The sequence below is a fragment of the Osmerus eperlanus genome, chromosome 14 (genome assembly GCF_963692335.1).
Source record: "Osmerus eperlanus chromosome 14, fOsmEpe2.1, whole genome shotgun sequence".
Classification (NCBI taxonomy): Eukaryota; Metazoa; Chordata; class Actinopteri; order Osmeriformes; family Osmeridae; genus Osmerus; species Osmerus eperlanus.
In genome coordinates, this window is record NC_085031.1 from 16,840,901 (window position 1) to 16,858,871 (window position 17,971).

The 17,971-nt window shown below is 41.2% G+C and overlaps 2 protein-coding genes and 1 long non-coding RNA gene across 4 annotated transcripts; all 3 read right to left on the minus strand.

Moving 5' to 3' along the window:
- Positions 1-13: 13 nt before the first annotated feature.
- LOC134034320 (up-regulator of cell proliferation-like) lies at positions 14-5,932 on the minus strand. Its single transcript, XM_062478798.1, has 4 exons — positions 5,666-5,932; positions 5,273-5,542; positions 4,623-4,895; positions 14-4,135 (listed from the first exon to the last, which is right to left on the minus strand). The coding sequence occupies exons 1-4, from the start codon at positions 5,778-5,780 to the stop codon at positions 534-536; spliced, it is 4,260 nt and encodes a 1,419-aa protein (XP_062334782.1). The 5' UTR covers positions 5,781-5,932; the 3' UTR covers positions 14-533.
- Positions 5,933-6,319: 387 nt separating this feature from the next.
- Positions 6,320-7,540, minus strand: LOC134034399 (uncharacterized). Its single transcript, XR_009932228.1, has 3 exons — positions 7,434-7,540; positions 7,163-7,225; positions 6,320-6,596 (listed from the first exon to the last, which is right to left on the minus strand). It is a non-coding gene; the product is annotated as an uncharacterized LOC134034399 (long non-coding RNA).
- A 5,467-nt stretch (positions 7,541-13,007) lies between these two features.
- Positions 13,008-15,481, minus strand: LOC134034377 (T-cell ecto-ADP-ribosyltransferase 2-like). 2 transcript variants are annotated; one of them, XM_062478918.1, is made up of 3 exons: positions 15,385-15,481; positions 14,602-14,687; positions 13,008-14,018 (listed from the first exon to the last, which is right to left on the minus strand). In XM_062478918.1, exons 2-3 carry the CDS (start codon positions 14,659-14,661, stop codon positions 13,269-13,271), a joined length of 810 nt encoding a protein of 269 aa, XP_062334902.1. In that variant the 5' UTR covers positions 14,662-14,687; positions 15,385-15,481; the 3' UTR covers positions 13,008-13,268. The 2 variants fall into 2 exon arrangements, with proteins under 2 accessions (XP_062334902.1, XP_062334901.1); XM_062478917.1 differs by lacking the exon at positions 15,385-15,481 and having other exon boundaries at positions 14,602-14,759.
- Between the last annotated feature and the right edge of the window lie 2,490 nt (positions 15,482-17,971).

Sequence of the window (17,971 nt, forward strand, 5' to 3'; positions counted from 1 at the left end):
AAACAACTTACTTTAATGAGAAACTCATATGAATTGCTGTATTTTGAGCTGGCGCTGTTTTGTCTCTACTTGTTACTTAACAGGAACTTAAAACTATGATGCAAGCGGATACAAACTTTTAGATAGCGTTTCACACAACAGTCTCTCCCAAACAAGCGCCTTGCCTGAAAAAATAGGAATTACATTTTTTTTAGATAAGAGTGTAATTACGTAAATGTATAGGTTATTAACATGCACACTAAACAAATTCGAAGTCAAACAGTCTGTAAAAACATTTAGAGGCAAGGGAAACTAACTGGTGTTAGAAACTAACCTGATGTGATCAATGAAGACAATATTTTCTGTCCTATAATTAATGTGGTTACAATGAAAGATTAGAAAGAAGATTTTGATTTACTGAACCTGAAATTTTTATTCACGCCATCTCAATAATTGAAGTACCTAGCAAATTAATGATTCATGTTCAAAACCAATACATTCTGTCAAAACCAAAGTGTCAAATCTTAAACTTATTTGGATTGGCTGTGTTTGACCTAAATTATTCCCCTGTGCAAACTCCTTTTGGAACTTCTAATCCTTTGTTTGTTAAACAAGTCTTTGAATCTTTTGAAAGACTCCTCCTTAGATTGTTCCAGATACTTGTGAGGGTCATTTTGTTTAATGTAGTCGTCATGCATCTTCTGAAAAGTTCGGGCTGCTTTGCCACAGATGTGAAGCTTTAGAAGAGTCTCACATTGGTCACCGAGTTGCAGCGTCTTTTCTTGTCGCAATCTCTGATCGACCATGTCCAGCAGGTCTTTGATGTATTTATCACTGTAGTTAGATTTGCTGTTTAGCTTTTGTTCCATGAAATCTTGACACTGTTTTAAAATGGTTTGACAAAGGTCTTGTTGCATTTTTCTCTGCCTGTCACTGTCCATGAACCTCATTGCTAACTTGGTCTTGTCCCAGATATTTCCTGATTTCATAACAAACTCTTGCGTTCCACAAGTTTTAAAGTCGGTTTTTAACAGCAACTTGTTGACCTGACTCCCTCTTGTGGACAAATTTCTTCTCAGCATGGAGGTGGCATCATCAGCAACATCTTTTTGGGGGGGGGGTTTGAAATGCATCTGAGATCTAAATTGTTCCCACATACTTTCAAATTCTTCTTTAAGTGACTCACTGGACTCAGTGTTACTCCCTCTGCATTTTTGCAGCATATCACGAACCTTCCTGTCAATTTCCTGTGCCAGTGATTGTTCAAGGTCATGTAATTCAGTCTTTCCCTCTTTGAGTTGAACAGCTTTCTGCAGTTGGCTTTTCATAGTGTCCTCTGTTTCTTGTCTTAACATATTGCTTCTGGTGATGAACTCCTCTCTATGTTTTTCCAGAACATTGTTTTGGGCATCTTGTGTTTCAAGATACTTCTGTAGTTTGTTTTGGATTTGATGTTCTGCCTTGGAAACCTTCTTGGATGCTTCCCTCAACAAGTCCTGCAGCATGCTGTTGAGGGACATTTGGGAATGTGGAGCACTCATGGAGAAATCCCTGATTTTATTTTGAGCAGGTACAATCCAGGATTGAATCTCTTTATCGAATGACCATTCCCAATCGATGTACTCATCTCTCAGTTTATTGTAGGCATCGGCGGTCCTGCTGTTTTTGAAAGTGAAGAGGAAATTCTCGTACATAACCATGCCCCACAAACTGTCAACGGACTTATTGAAATCTGTCAAATCTCCTCGCTTCCTGCTTTTTGCAAGATCTTGCAGCAGTTTCTTTTTGAAGTTGTACACAGCCTCACTGTAGCCAGAACTGACAGTAGCCATCGGGGGAGTCCCATGCCAGAGTCCTGGGATGTAGGTGTCTTTAGTGTCTGTATCATACTCCATAACGTCCGTGAACCTGGTGACATTCTCCTTATTCTCCATCCGGGCTGCGAACAGCGTTACTTCGTCCAAATCTGACAACGTTTGTTTCTGTTCCCTTACGTGATAATCTGATGTCGCAGACACATTCTGGTGGACAAAGTGGCAGATGGGCTTCCTCTTTTCTTCCAGCAAGTCTTCCATCCTAATAAAGGCGTGGACCACGATCTGCAGGATGTCCTTCATCTCTGCGAGGTTCACCACGTTGATGTTGAAGATGGTGACGTCACTTAGTCCAATGACGAGGGTCGCCAACTCGTTGTCGTGTTCGTAACTATCTGAAAGCTGGGCCAGTTCTGGGTCCTTAAGTCCTTCAGTGTCAATGACCATAACAAAGTCACACTCCAAGTCCTTCTTCTGTTCTGCGTCTACCTTAATGAGATGCATGAAAGCTCCTCTGGTGTTAAATCCACTGCTGACAGCGAACTTGACCCCAAACATGGTGTTTAGCAGAGTGGACTTTCCTGTGTTTTGTACCCCTAACACTGATACCACCTTGATTCTGCTTTTGTTTTCCACAAGACCATGAAGAGAAGTTAACACATCTGATATCCACCTCCGTGGTATGTTTGATGCATGTCCGTCCACAACCTCAATGGGAAAACCATCTAGAAGCATCTGAGCACACAGTCTAGGCAGATTTTCCATCTCTTTCCTTTGAGGACTGTTCTCAGGAAGGCAGCAGGCTAATTCGTACAACTGGCCTAACTCGCGAAGGAAGTGTTCAAGTCCCAAGGAACAATCTGAAATATGCCTATCCAAATCAGCAATTTCATCCTTTTTTTCAGTGCAAAGGTTTTTGTAACGTTTTCTTGAACCTGATAAATTCTGTCTTGAACGATCATCCAAATATATTCGCAGCCATTTGAAAAAATTGGATCTTTGAACAACCGGACTTGACATTCCTTGAACGAACATCTTCATAGCATCTGACATACCTTGACTTTGTTGTTCATTTCTCAGTTGTTCTTTTTGTGAACTCAATTGTCTTTTGTATGCTTGAATGTTTGTTTCGCCTGCTTTTAGAAGTCTACATTCCTCTTTCTCTAACTTGGAAAGCTCTTTCCAGACTTTTCCTTGTAGTGGTAGCTGTTCTTCTTTGAATTTAACAGTGTCTATAATTTTGTTGGTGATTCTTTCAGCCAAGGTCTTAGCTTCCTGACATTCAGGATTGTCTTCATCGACTACAATTCCAAACTGTCGAGCTATACTGGCCATCCCTTCCATTTTCATGTTGTTATAACTTTTCTCTATGATCCTACCAATAGAAATCTGTAGCTTTCTCACAACTTCTTGATCATTGTGTTTCTTCCTTACGATCACATTTGTTGGATTGATGAACATTTTCTCTGTCTCAGAATTCACAACCAGAAGCAACTCTGCTTTTGTCTGTTTGCCTTTCAAAACATGGTAGGCAGCCTCTGAATTTTCACAGAAAATGACAACTGCTGCAGACGTTTCACACAAGAACGAGAACTGTGTTTCCAAACGTCTAACGTCACCTCTCAGATTTGCCACAGCCATTGGATTACTAAACATGTCTGTATTGTTTTTACTTGGAAGGTACCAACTGATCTCAACCAACCCATCTGAAATCCTCCTTGGGACATCGCCACACTCCATCCCCTCATGAACAAACGTGTCATGGTACTGCTGAGGACTGCTTATTAACTTGTTAACAATCTGGGATTTGGACAATCGATCTTCTCCTAGCCTGACAAAGGACACCATTGGTATATCAGCTTGTACAACTCTCTCCTCCGTTAAGAGCTTTGACTCTGCCTGTCTGGGTGGGAATTTCTTGATCAAGTCCCTCAAGGTCCAAAGCATCAGGGTGTTTTGTCGTGTGTCACAGTTCGGTAAGAGGAGAGGAACAGCAAACTGACACATGGACATTTTCAGAACCATCTCCTGCTGAAGGAAGCTATCTGAGCACAGAAACATAGCTGTTGTAAGGTCAACAGGATTAAAGGCATTAATGTTTTCCAGTTTGTCATGACTGTCTCGTGCCGAACATGAGACACTGTGGCCAGACGTTAAACATTTGACGACTCTGGCATTTGCATTTGCCAAAATAAGATTCTTTAAAAAGGCCTCTGGTAGTGATGTAATTGTCTCATCTGAAGTAGTGTTTGAGTTTATCTCAAGGACAGAACTCAATGTAAGCTTGTGGTCATAATGTTCTTTCAGTCCTGTCTTGGACAGCATCTCCCTGAGGCATGATCCTGGAAATTAATAAAAAAGGAAACATGCATTTGTTTTAAAAATCCTCATCTAATTTATCTCGATAACAAAATGCAATAACGTGACATTTTCATTTAAACTAAACACATTTTAAGGGTCTTGGGGTTTTTAAGGTAAATCATTGTCTGTGTGTGGGACATTTGGAAGGGTCAGTAATGTTAAATAGAATATTCTGATTAATTAATCTGCCCTTAGCTCATAGGGGTATGACCCATACTGTATATGGGTCAGATGGCTGAGCGGTTAGGGAGTCGGGCTATTAATCAGAAGGTTGTTGGTTCAATTCCCGGCCGTGCAAAATGACATTGTGTCCTTGGGCAAGGCACTTCACCCTACTTGCCTCGGGGAGAATGTCCCTGTACTTACTGTAAGTCGCTCTGGATAAGAGCGTCTGCTAAATGACTAAATGTAAATGTATATACATTGTATGTGTTAAATTAACTGGTGAAATAACTTTGTTCTGCTTACTTGTGCTGAAAGTATGTGACACAGGTTGACTCTTCAGTCCGCACTCTAAGACAGAGCAGACCCTGACAGAGTACTCAGAGGCAGGTCTCAGGTCAGAGAGAGTGATGCTGAGTGAGGAGGTGGTGGTGGTGGTGAGCTGATCTGTTCCTGGACTCTGGTAGGAGACCTGGTACTGGAGTTGGGTCTGGTTCATTCCATCTGGCTGTTCCCAGCTCACAGTGGCTGATGTGGCGTCCACTGAGACAACTGTCAGCTTGACTGGAACAGGGACAGCTAGGGAGTGAACAAGATATATTTAGAAGTTAGAAATCAAGTGTCGATTATCCAATAATAATTCTACTTCAAGACAAACCAGAGTAGTTACATTAAAGACATATTATTATATTAAACATATATATATATATATCTACTGTTTTAAGTATTGTCATCTACATTGGGGGAAATGGTTTGGTGATGGAAGTAACACTACATTTTGAGGAACCCTTGCAGATGATCTGCAGCAACAATTTATATGAATAGTGGAGGACCATATGGGCAGTGGGCAGTTTGTTAATATCTGATAGGTGTTTAGCTACAACAGTTGAGCATCAGAACAGCTCCAGACCACCAAGAGAAGACCCTTCAACATGTTACCCAGAAGTATCACGTACTAGTGTAGATGGTCACAGAAGCAGGTTCACTTCGTTCCCCGTTGCTCAATACAGTACAGACTCCGACGGTGTACTGAGTCTCCGGCTGCAGGTCGGTCAGGGTTCTGCTGCTGTCTTCGGTGTGTACTGCCTGGGGCTCAGACCCTGGGCTGCTACAGGTGACCAGGAAACTCTGGGGAATGTGATCTATTCCTGGAGCCTTGGACCACTGGAGACGCAGCTGAGTGGCTTCACATTGTATCACTTTAATTTCTTGAGGAGCAGGAACCACTGTTGGGGGGGAAGCTTGTTTTTTATTTATTTTTTATTTCTACAATCTGAAAGAATATAGAATTCTCTAAGAGTTACTCTTACCCACTGTTACTTTTCAAGACAATCTCAAGGTTACTGTACCTGTAGTTACTGTTGCAGAAACCCAGTCACTGTGGTTGCCATGGTCCCCCTCTGTGAAAACTTGGAACTCATACTTCTGACCAGATTGGAGTCCGGTTATTTCTACTTTGTACATGTCTTTCACTTTAAGGTTCTTCAGTTCTCCATCACCCTCCCAGGTCACCCTGAACTTCCTGGATCCTTCCAGACCCTCAGGAGGTCCCCAGGTCAGAGTCACAGAGTCTGGCTTCACTGACAGGATGCTGATCTCTCCAGGAGGGGGCAGCACTGACAAATAAATAATGATTGGGAAGAAAACAATGACGAGAAATATGGTCCATCCAAATGCACACAATATATAACAGCACATTTGATCACATTATCTAAAAAGTAAAATAACTGATGGTCAGAGGTAAGAAAAACCAAACAGGCACACCTACCATCAAATGATCTTTGGTGTCGCTCCTCATGCAAAGTCTTTTGCAACGTAAAGAGAGGAAGGACATTACTGTTAGTTGGTAGATAAAATGATGATGAACAAACACTTAAACCATATTATGGTCCACCTGAGGAAAAACACTTTTTGAGGGGTATAAAAATGTCCATCAAAATCCACAATTCACTCATAAATAAAACAACAAAAAATAAAACAAAGAAAATTGCTGCCACCTGTCTGTCAGATAGTCCAGTCTTGTGAAATACTTCATGTCCCCTGTGCTGTGTTGCAGAACACAGACTGCAGATCAACATCTCGTCAGTCAAGCAGAACACCTCCAGGGGCCTGTTGTGTTCGCTGCAGAGTAGCTGGCGTCTCCCTACATCCACCAGGGAGTGGAGCTGGAGTTTAGGGACTCTGTAATGGTCCCTGATGTGGGTCTCACAGTAGGAGATACTACAGGTCACACAGGTCTTCACAGCCTTGAGCTCTGAGCAGATGTCACACAGTATTTTTCTGATTGGAAATCATAATCAGGAGAAAGACACACATTGAGACAGATTTTTATATTGCCTGATACTAATAATAATGCATTGCTTTACAATGTAGCACTATGAATGCAATGATATATATGAAACATAGATATATCAGAATCAGAATTCGGTTTATTCGCCATGTATGTTAAACAAACACGGAATTTACTGTGGCAGGAAGGTGCATACAAACATATACGGATCTTAAATTAAGTTAAAAAAGAAAGTGCAAAAGTTAAACTAATTCTAAGAACTAAACAATTTAAAAATAAATAATAGTTTATACATATTTAAATATAACTATATAAATATATATATAAATATGTATAAACTTATATATATAAAATGTTTAAATATATGTTATTTATATATAGATATATATATATATATTTTTAAATTGTATTGTGGTTTTATGAATTACACATGGAAATACATGTAAAAAGTTACCAATTAAAGACTAAAACTCAAAATATTTTTTTCAATCAAATATAAGCAAGCAATGAATAATGAATAATAAAATGGTAAGACAATCCAAAAAGTTTGACTTACCCTGTATTTTGTGAGTGATCAGATGATAAAGATGATGCAGATACAGATAGCTTCAAACCTGGTCTGTAAACCATATTTTATGTTATTGAAAAAAAGACAACAATAAAAAATTTAGAACTGTTCATATCCACCAACTTGGTAATAGTGGAATATACTGAAGATAAAATATTGTTTGTCGCAAGGGCTTGATTATGAAAATACTATCCTTTGAAGAGATTCAGTTAACAGTATTTTTCTGGTTTAGGACATTAAAAGTAGAATAAAGTCTCACTCTGCTCCTTTGACACCAGAAGACATTTTTGATTTACAGCTTCCAGGAAACGCAGATGAATAACCAGAGCATAAAGACCTGTAAATAACACAAAGACACTCATTAAATATAAATACATTTCAACAGACATTTCAACATAGTTTGTGTTTTCTTGATAGTCACTACTGTTTTGCACTGCTACAGGGCCTCATTTATTTTCCAAACATGTGGGACAAAGAGACAGACTGGAGATGTTGAGCATGAGGGAAAAGAGATTAAATGGATTTAAATGGAAGCTAAGTGGCTCATTAGGAACAGAGAAGAGAAAGGGAGGGAGTGTCGGAGGAGGCAGAGGACAGATTCATAGGACAGTCATTCACAAAATCCAACTAAATTGTATAAGGATCACTGAAATATATTTGAATTCTTAGGGTAAAGAGATTTGGCGACATTTTCTAACAACATTTTATGTGTTAAACACCAATAAGGAAATTGTTAAACATTTGAAATTAGTTGTTTAGACTCCTCTGGGACCTCCAGTTTATATTTTACTTCATGAATTAGAATGATAGAATGCTCATTTTCTAATGATAATGAAAGTAGGATAAAATCTCACCTTGAACCTTTGAAATTTAAAGGTATATCAACTGATTGAGTGTTCCAGTCTTGATAACTTGATAACCTCCTGTAATCCATATGTCACTTTATTTTTATTTTTACATATACTAACCATAGCTTGGTAGCAAAGTATATTTAGGTATATGTGCATTACTAGACAAATTATATTTGAAAATGGGTGAGAAACAAGTAAATAGTAAAAATAAAAAAAAGATATTCTTCATATTTCATGGAGATAAAATCGACCAAATGTAATATGTGGTAAATATATTTCACAAGACAGAAAAATCACACACAAATGATTGTTTTTACTAACATGTCAATCCATAGGTTATTTTACACAGTTCTACAGAGCTTGGCTATATGATTATCCTGCTAGAAAACACCTACAGGGCCTCATTCATGATGGAAATATGGGGGAAAGGAAGATCTGGGAAACAACTAGGAGAGGTCTAGAACCTCCCTGATTTGCAGATTCAAAATGCAACACAGTGACACCCTATGTACAAACATGATACTATTACCTGACACTCAACACCTCACACCCCCTTTATAATACCCAAATATGGGATAGGATCTTGCACTACTACATAAATAAAAAATAAAAGCATACTTCGCTTTGTGAAAATCCACATCCTCCGCTGGAGGCTCCATTGGCTCTTCCTCCATCTTTCTCCCTCCTCCTCCCTCCTTCTCTTGTGTCTGCTATAGGTTACAAATTCAACCTTTGGATCCTGGAACCACAAGCCATAAAAACAACCTTCAGACTATCTGATAGGAACAAATGGAATTATTTCACCTTGTATCCATGTCTGATAAGCCTTAAGAAGACACAGAGGTGATAACGGTACCCCTGTAAAATATTTAACGAGGATTCTTTACATTCAAACACAAAGTATTCTAGAAGGTCTGCCAGGAATACGATAATATAAATCAGGAGAAGCGTGAATATTACAGAATTTAGTAGGTTGCTTAGTTTGTGTCAGTAGCATCAGATGATATCAACAAAGGACGATGCATTCATGTGTCAGTGTGTATAAATAACACACCTGAGACAGAAGCAGGAGTCTAGTCTTCAGTTACATACAAACCAGGACTGCAATACTGGTACTCAACTAGTATTGAAATGATTGAATATGAAAATGTAAAAATCACCAACCTGAAAGAGTTACTCCTTGAAGAGTCACATGTGCTCACTGAACAACGCTTTACTTCAATCTGAGGGAAGATTGAAGGTGTGGTGCTTTTTGCCCTTTGTCCTTCTGGTAAACACAATATTATATTACCTTATGAGATGGCGTGTAACGCGTCAATGATTTATAGATCACTGATAAAACTGCCTGAAAACAAGTACTTAGTACATTATAAAAAAAGGGACATTCGTATTTGTTAATTATTAGTATTAAAAAAAAGGGACATTTGTTAATCAGAATAGGTGGTGGCAGGTTGACACCCAGCCTTACTATATCAGTCTGCAACACTCCTCTAAACCAACCTGACATGGACCCCCACAGTGGGCTGCAACACTCCTCTCAACCAACCTGACATGGGCCCCCACAGTGGGCTGCAACACTCCTCTCAACCAACCTGACATGGACCCACACAGTGGGCTGCAACACTCCTCTCAACCAACCTGACATGGGCCCCCACAGTGGGCTGCAACACTCCTCTCAACCAAACTGACATGGGCCCCCACAGTGGGCTGCAACACTCCTCTCAACCAACCTGACATGGGCCCCCACAGTGGGCTGCAACACTCCTCTCAACCAACCTGACATGGGCCCCCACAGTGGGCTGCAACACTCCTCTCAACCAACCTGACATGGGCCCACACAGTGGGCTGCAACACTCCTTTCAACCAACCTGACATGGGCCCACACAGTGGGCTGCAAAACTCCTTTCAACCAACCTGACATGGGCCCACACAGTGGGCTGCAACACTCCTCTAAACCAACCTGACATGGGCCCACTCAGTGGGCTGCAACACTCCTCTAAACCAACCTGACATGGGCCCACACAGTGGGCTGCAACACTCCTTTCAACCAACCTGACATGGGCCCACACAGTGGGCTGCAACACTCCTTTCAACCAACCTGACATGGGCCCACACAGTGGGTAAGCAACACTCCTCTAAACCGACCTGACATGGGCCCACACAGTGGGCTGCAACACTCCTTTCAACCAACCTGACATGGGCCCACACAGTGGGCTGCAACACTCCTCTCAACCAACGACTAAACAAGATAAGCTGTGTTCCCGCCACTTCAGAGTTTGCTGTGCCTGGTGTTGTGGCTAATCAACCCTCAGAAGGTTTCAAACAAGACCACAGAGAGTGGATCTTTAATCAGCCACATTTTATTTGAAGCTTCTAGCAGGGTACAGGAAGTGACATGGGTCCACAGTGACCCTCAATGTCACGTACAATACTTGTGACATTGAGGCGACAGAGACTAAAACCAATACATTCATAAGGTTATGGCTGCTTCAGAATTGACAGAGAAGGGCTCTTTTGTCTTATTGTGTGGTTTAAGTTTTACTCTATTCTGAGAAACAAGCAATTCACTCTCACACACAAATCATGTGGGTCAATTGTTCCACAGATCCAGCTGCAATGTAAAGTGATGTTAGTCATTCCACTGATGTGCCCCTGCGGAGTGCCTACCTTGCTTTTTACGTGTGTCTACTTTCTCTCTACCTGTCTGTTATTCTACCTGTCTCTGTTTTCCTGTTTCCTTCACTGCCTGTCTCTCTATAGCTGTCTCTCTACCTGTCTCTCTCTACCCGTCTGTCACTGTCTATCTACCTGTCTCTCTATATGTCTCTAGATTGAAATGATTCAACTAGTATTGACTCAACTAGTATTGAAATGATCGAATATGAAAATGTCAAAATCACCAACCTGAAAGAGTGACTCCTGGAAGAGGCATATATGCTCACTGAACAACGCTTTATTTCAATCTGAAGGGATAGTTATGGTGTGATACTTTTCGCCCTTTGAAAACACAAGATTATATTACCTTATGAGAGGGCGTGTCACTCGTCAATGATTTATAGATCACTGATAGAACTGCCTGAAAACAAGTACTTTGTACATTATAAAAAAGGGACATTCGTATTTGTTAATTATTAGTATTATCATTAAGTATTGAAATTATTGAATATGAAAATGTCAACATCACTTTTATAAAATAAAAGGCTTATAGCCTGCACCGGTAGCATTGGCACCAGTCCCTGCCTCAGTCACTATATTAGATTTTAAAGACATCCAGTGATCCCCTAGATCAGTGGTCCTCAAACTTTTCACACCCCGTACTACCTCAGAAAATATTTGACTCTCCAAGTACCACCATTATGACCAACGTTAAAATACAGTAGCGTAATCCTACCCTATTGAGCTACACACAGTTCACACAGTAACTATCGTGGATGTTTGCTTGCACCACCTGACCCGGGAACAGTCAGGTAGCGCGTGCAAACATTTATTTTTGTTTCTAAACAAAAATATTATAGGGAAGGCAAAACTTATTTTAAATCACATTTCAATTATATCATGGTTAAGGTATTTAAATATTTCTGAGATTCCTCCACGTACCACTAGAAGGGGGCACCATAGTTTGAGAACCACTGCCCTAGATAATTCTGCCCCCCCCCCCCCCCCCCCTCCAGACCTTTACAATTAGAGGAGACCAGGAAGAGGCGTCACCAGCTCAACCAATCAGAGCAAGAGAGACTGAGCTGTGTCACGCAGATCAGCACCTCCTCCCGCCCTTGGGCTCACTGACAAAGTCCCCATGGATGTGACACACAGTGGACGCAGAGTGGATCTTTAATCAGCAACATTTTATTCAAAGCTTCTAGCAGGTTACAGGAAGTAAGCAAAAAGCGGGCAGAATGATCAACTTCACATATTGCTTACAGAAATATTTCTCCCCCTCCCACAAGACAGTGATGTTTTCAATGTCACAACGATCCAGCTGTCTCTGGTGGGAAACAGGACCCTGGCAGCCCTTTCAGTTTTCCTCAGCTCTTCATATTTACATTTACATTTAGTCATTTAGCAGACGCTCTTATCCAGAGCGACTTACAGTAAGTACAGGGACATTCCCCCCAAGGCAAGTAGGGCGAAGTGCCTTGCCCAAGGACACAACGTCAGTTGGCATGACCGGGAATTGAACTGGCGACCTTTGGATTACTAGCCCGATCGCCTCCAGTAAACCGGAAACTGATTTGCCGAATTTGGGCTACAGCGGAAGTTCGTCAGTACGATTGTGCACAGAGCCTATTGTTTGTCAGTGCTCATTCATGGTTTGTGTGCTACGGGCGTTACCTCACTTGGAAACTTTTTACGGAAACTCTTTACCTGTGCTGAACCCTGCTTGCCCCGACTGTGGATTTTGGATCACGATTTGGACTGTTCACTTGGACTCTCTTTTGTTTCACGGTATTGAACCCCGCTTGTCTCTGACCTCTCCTTTGTCTTGCCCTACCTGGAAACTTCGATTGTGCTGGCTTCTCTGTGTACCTTGACCCTGGACTGTGCCTTGACCTTGATTGTGGATTACCCTTGAACCAACCGTCTTGATGGACTTTAAGTTTGCCTTTGCCTCAATTATTATTTGACCCAGTGTGTGGTCATGACTGACTACTTTACGTGATTGAAGTAAATCAGAACCATTAAAAACTCTAAACTGCATCTGCGACTGTGCTCTTCATTCCAACCTGACAATTAGATACCCAATTGCTCTGAATTACTACACCACCTTGTCTTAATGTAAAAAGGACTATCAATTGTCAATTGTGTCTCTCATACATAAAAAATACAGATTCATTGAATATGTTAGAATAAAATTACGGTTGGACTGCACTGTGAATGCAGAACAGTAAACAATTAAAACAAACAATTTGTATTGAATAAGCAATTAAACATTTATTCAAAACTGAAAACGAACTTTGCCATGTTTGTTGCAAGCAACTGGAAACGACTTGGCTAAGGTAAAGAATTAGTTATTGGCAAAAGATTAAAAGCAAATGGCATACACTTTTTCAGACTTACAGATTTGGACTTTCAGCACTTCAGTCAGCTGTATGTTTTACTACTTAAACAACCTTTTATTTATCTAACTATTCGGATACTTTCTAAAGAATGTTAAGCTAGTGGTGCTGCCATTGTACATCATCAAATAATGCGTCTTTATTTTCACTAATGAGAGAAGAAAAAAGTTTGCTTTGCGTATAGCTTTACTGCTTGATAACTGCTTTACAGTTAAAATTGCTTACAGGTTTCGATGTTTTTTCCAGTATGTACATTTTTTCACACTTTAAAACGTTTTTATTTTCAAGTTCAACTGCAGTTACCTTGAACACCTCATAAGGTGGAATCAACACCTCTCCCTGATCATAAACTTCATTACTCTTGAGGTTAGCGCCGTAGCATGTGTTGATCTGAAAGCAGTCCTGCGCTCCATATTTAGCCAGACCCCTATCGAGAGAACTGGAAGCGAAGAATCCAAAACGAATTTCATCATTAACTTTAACGTTATAAGTGTCCTTTGTTCTTCGGTATGTGATGACGCAGCCTGGTTGTTTCTCTTTGAGGATACGGATCGCATCAGACAAAAAGAAGTGCAAAGCGTTGTAACTAAAGCCACTTGGGTATTCTGGCCCCTTCGCTCTTACTTCCTTCATGAAATCATAAAAAAAATGATTATTATCAGCTTTTTTTGATGTGTAAACAAATAAAGCCTTGAAATGATCTAATGTGAGACCCTTGTCATTCTTCAACTTTTCTGTGGCCCAGGTGTTACACTCATCCCCGTTCCAGATGTTTTTGAATTTTTTTCTGTTTAATTCTTCTTTTAAATAATTATTTACTACTTTATGCATGTCTTCGGTGCAGCCGTTGTACATGTCATCTACAGTGTTAGGGGCCATGTCTAAAGTGTAGACATCTCGCTTTTGGATGCCGGACCCTTCAGAGAGTGGAGAGATCTACACAGAGGAAACAAAAAAGAACACTGATTACAGGCTATATGTTTTATCTACCTCTTTGTGTTCATCTGTCTTTCTGTGGGTCATCTGTTGTGTACTTAAATGAACTCAAACACACTAAGGAGCACACACACTCACACAAACACGGCATCTTAATCATGTGTGACAGGTATGTAACAGACGTGGCCACGCTCCGTGACAAGGTCTACAGGCCGATGTTCGCCACTCGCTGGGCTCGAACACGCCACCTCTGACTTGCCAAGCGCGACCACTACCAGCTACGCCAACGAAAAGCTAGCTCTTCGTTGACGCGGGTGGCCTGTTATATACTTGAGGAGTGAGTTTCACGGATTCACACCCGTTACACATGCATGACTACATCAACACAGCTTCTCCAAGGGGAGACATTGACGTGACGGGCAATGCCCCGCCAAATGGAATGCTGTGATCCCCAACAATTATTTGAGCTAAACCTACATTTCTATAACAGAGCTCAAATCTTCTAAGGCCCCCTTGTGGAAACCAAATGCCCCCCCCCCCCCATCCGATTAATTCTGGAGCCCATCCTGCAACAGCATCTTACCACCATAGAGTCCACAGTCAGGATGCAGACATGGAGGAGGATCAGCAGGGTAAAGATCATCTTGTCTCCAGGTGTGACGGTTGAAGCTGCACCAGGGTAGAAGAAGCTGGAGACACAACGACAGATATCCATCAACATCAATACACCACAAAAAAGTATGTGGGGAAAAAACAAGGAAAAGCTGATTTTTTTTTCGGTGTCCCTTTTCGTTAGGCAGGGACATCTAACTTGGGGGAAAGGTTGACTGACTACTCAGGGGCCCTGGGATGTATTTTGTGTTGTAGGGGCCATATGCACTAACGTTTTCAACTAAAAACTGAAAACTTTTATGCAGTTTGGCTGTTCATTTGCACGACAACTGCATTTTGTTTGAAAACAGTTTTCCAAGGGCTAGTTTGTAAACGTCTCTGTGTAAACAAAAACGCGAATGTGTGAAAACAATGATGTCATGCGTATGTCATGCATGAGTATTACGTGTTTAGTCTATAGGCATGCATGCAAGAGATTAAAAACTACAATCTGCTCTGTGGAAGAATGCTGGTGATGTACGCTGGCCATAGACTGTGCGGACGCTGGTGCGTTCTGTTTGTTTCTGTACAAAGTCACGTCGCTAACTACTGGCCTGGCAGGCTTAGTAGGCCTACAGCGTTTTTTGAGGTTTACGCAGGTCCATGTGAACGGGGATCGTTTAGACAATGTTGTCGTCTGTACGCAAAACTTTAAAAAAATGCTCAAAGGAAAAGAAGAACAGTTTTTTAGTACACTGGTGTAGTGTTAACTTACCCAAGTCTTGTTCGAATCTTCAAAGTTCAAAAGACAGCACTGGAGCCTGATGCGAAGAGTTTCTTGTCTCACAAAGTCAGAACAACAAACTGATGAGCAGGTTCTGGAACCAACTACCTTCTGCTCTCCTGACATCGTCTTTTAAAACCCCTGAATGTCTCCACCCTTTCAGTTGTCCTAGCCCCTTAAAAAAATGAACCAGGATCTTTTGTTCAGTTGTATATGTAAATGATAGTATTGTAATGTAAATTATAATGCAAACTCACTAACTCATTCCTAATCTTACTTGTTTTTCCACGGTACATCCTTATGTCTTTCACACACTAAAACCCAGTCTGACTTTATTCAGAAAAAATGATTACATTCAATTAAAGATGCACCAAATAGAAATTTATTGGCTAAAAGCGAACATAATGAAACACTTGGCTGAAGGCTGAAGTGTAATAATTAAATAGCCTAAATGTGCATTTAACTTTTTTGTCTTACTTTTCAAAGAAAACAATTATTATTTAACACCGAACATTCTTTTACATTCCAGCAGACATTATATTGTTATGGTCTTCGTTGTTTGGGGGGATGGTTATGATGCCGCTCTCTATTGGGGGTCAGATGGCTGAGCGGTTAGGGAGTCGGGCTATTAATCAGAAGGTTGTTGGTTTGATTCCCGGCTGTGCCAAATGACGTGGTGTCCTTGGGCAAGGCACTTCACCCTACTTGTCTCAGGGGGAATGTCCCTGTACTTACTGTAAGTCGCTCTGGATAAGAGCGTCTGCTAAATGTAAATGTATTGATGATATTTCATAATATCATAGCCTGATAAAAGGCTTGTGGCCTGCACCGGTATCGTTGGCACCACTCCAACAGTCACTGCCTCAGTCACTATATTAGATTTTAAAGACACCCTGTGTGGTGATACCAGATCATACTGCCCCTCCCCCCCAGACCTTTAATAAGAGCAGACATGGATGTGAATGGCAGGTAGCTGGACGGGAGTGAGAAGGGTACCTCACTGGGACCCCCATGGGCCTAACCCATCCTTGCTTCGGGTCAGGTAGGCCACCAGTGCCACTGCCTTGGCTCTGACCGCGCTGGGGACACGGTGACTGCAGTGTCTTTGCACAGTAAAGCCAGATAACATGTTTGAACAGTAAAATACTTGCACATGATTGTATTGTTCAACACTTTTATCGGTAGTTCTTCGGTTAACTGCTGTGTATGATATGATGTTCTTTGTATGCCGGGTGGTTGGATTGGCCACGCCTCCTGTGAAAGATAATGACATGGTGTGATTAGCGGACCTTGGAACAACTGTTCCACGGCTCAGTGAATCAAGTCACATAATAATACAGATGTGAGTTGCATGCAGTTATTTTAGTGAATGTGAGAAACAACAATAGAGAACTCATGTCATATGCTAAACACTTCCTGAAACACTTACACTGAAACACTTACACTGAAACACTGAAACACTTACACTGAAACACTTACACTGAAACACTTACACTGAAACACTGAAACACTGAAACACTTACACTGAAACACTGAAACACTTACACTGAAACACTGAAACACTTACACTGAAACACTTACACTGAAACACTTACACTAAACACCACTGAAACACTTACACCAGGGGTGGCGAACCTGCGGCTTGCGACAGGGGAGTGTCCAGGGAGTGGCCAGGGGTGGCACTGGCCCCCACTGAAAAGTGATTGGCCACCACTGGTGCTACCCCTACCATGCGATCGGCTATTGGCTGACAGTCTTGTCCATATGCATGAATACTGGCCAATGAAAACAATCTAAAATATGAGGGGCGGGAGTTCAGGCTGAGTGGCATGTTCAACAACCACACTGGAGAAGCATGAGAGAAGACGCTGATGATACTAACGTCGATTTTTCCACGTTAGTATCATCACCCCTGGCAACTATTGGACACGTCCCTGCTAATCTGCTGATTGTGATTAACATGAGCATGTGTGAAATCCCTGATTTCACTCAAACTGGAAGGAAGTTTATGCCTCTTTAACTACAAGATCTCTGTAAGCCAATAGGAAGTGAAAACTTATAATCACAGTTCTTTCAATAATGCAGGTGTTATTGAAATGACAATAATGTAGTAGGAGAACAAAATACATGGAAACCCCACAGTAGGTCTCCACTGTTAGCCTAGATCCCTCTCTCACAGACCCAGCGTTTTTTTTAATCACATCTCATGTCATTCCATGTCCAGGGAGGACGAACATGTGGTTCATGAGAAGATGAGGGGTATATCTCAGCGCAGTCTTCATGAACACCAGCTGATGTGTGATTATCAGGGTTCTTGCCCTACCAGTACCTACAGGGTTAAATAGCAACACACAAACAGAACCAGACAGTCACACACTGAGCTCCACATCTGGGTCATACAGTATTGGAAACCATTCTAAATGTGTTCAATTAGAGCTGTATATGTAAATACTATAGACTGTATACAGCCAATAGTGTGTGGACACCCATCACCATTCTGACAGCCTTTCATTACAAACCCATGGGCATTATTTGGGTTTGTTCCCTGGTATGTGAAGCCATTCTGAATATGATGAGT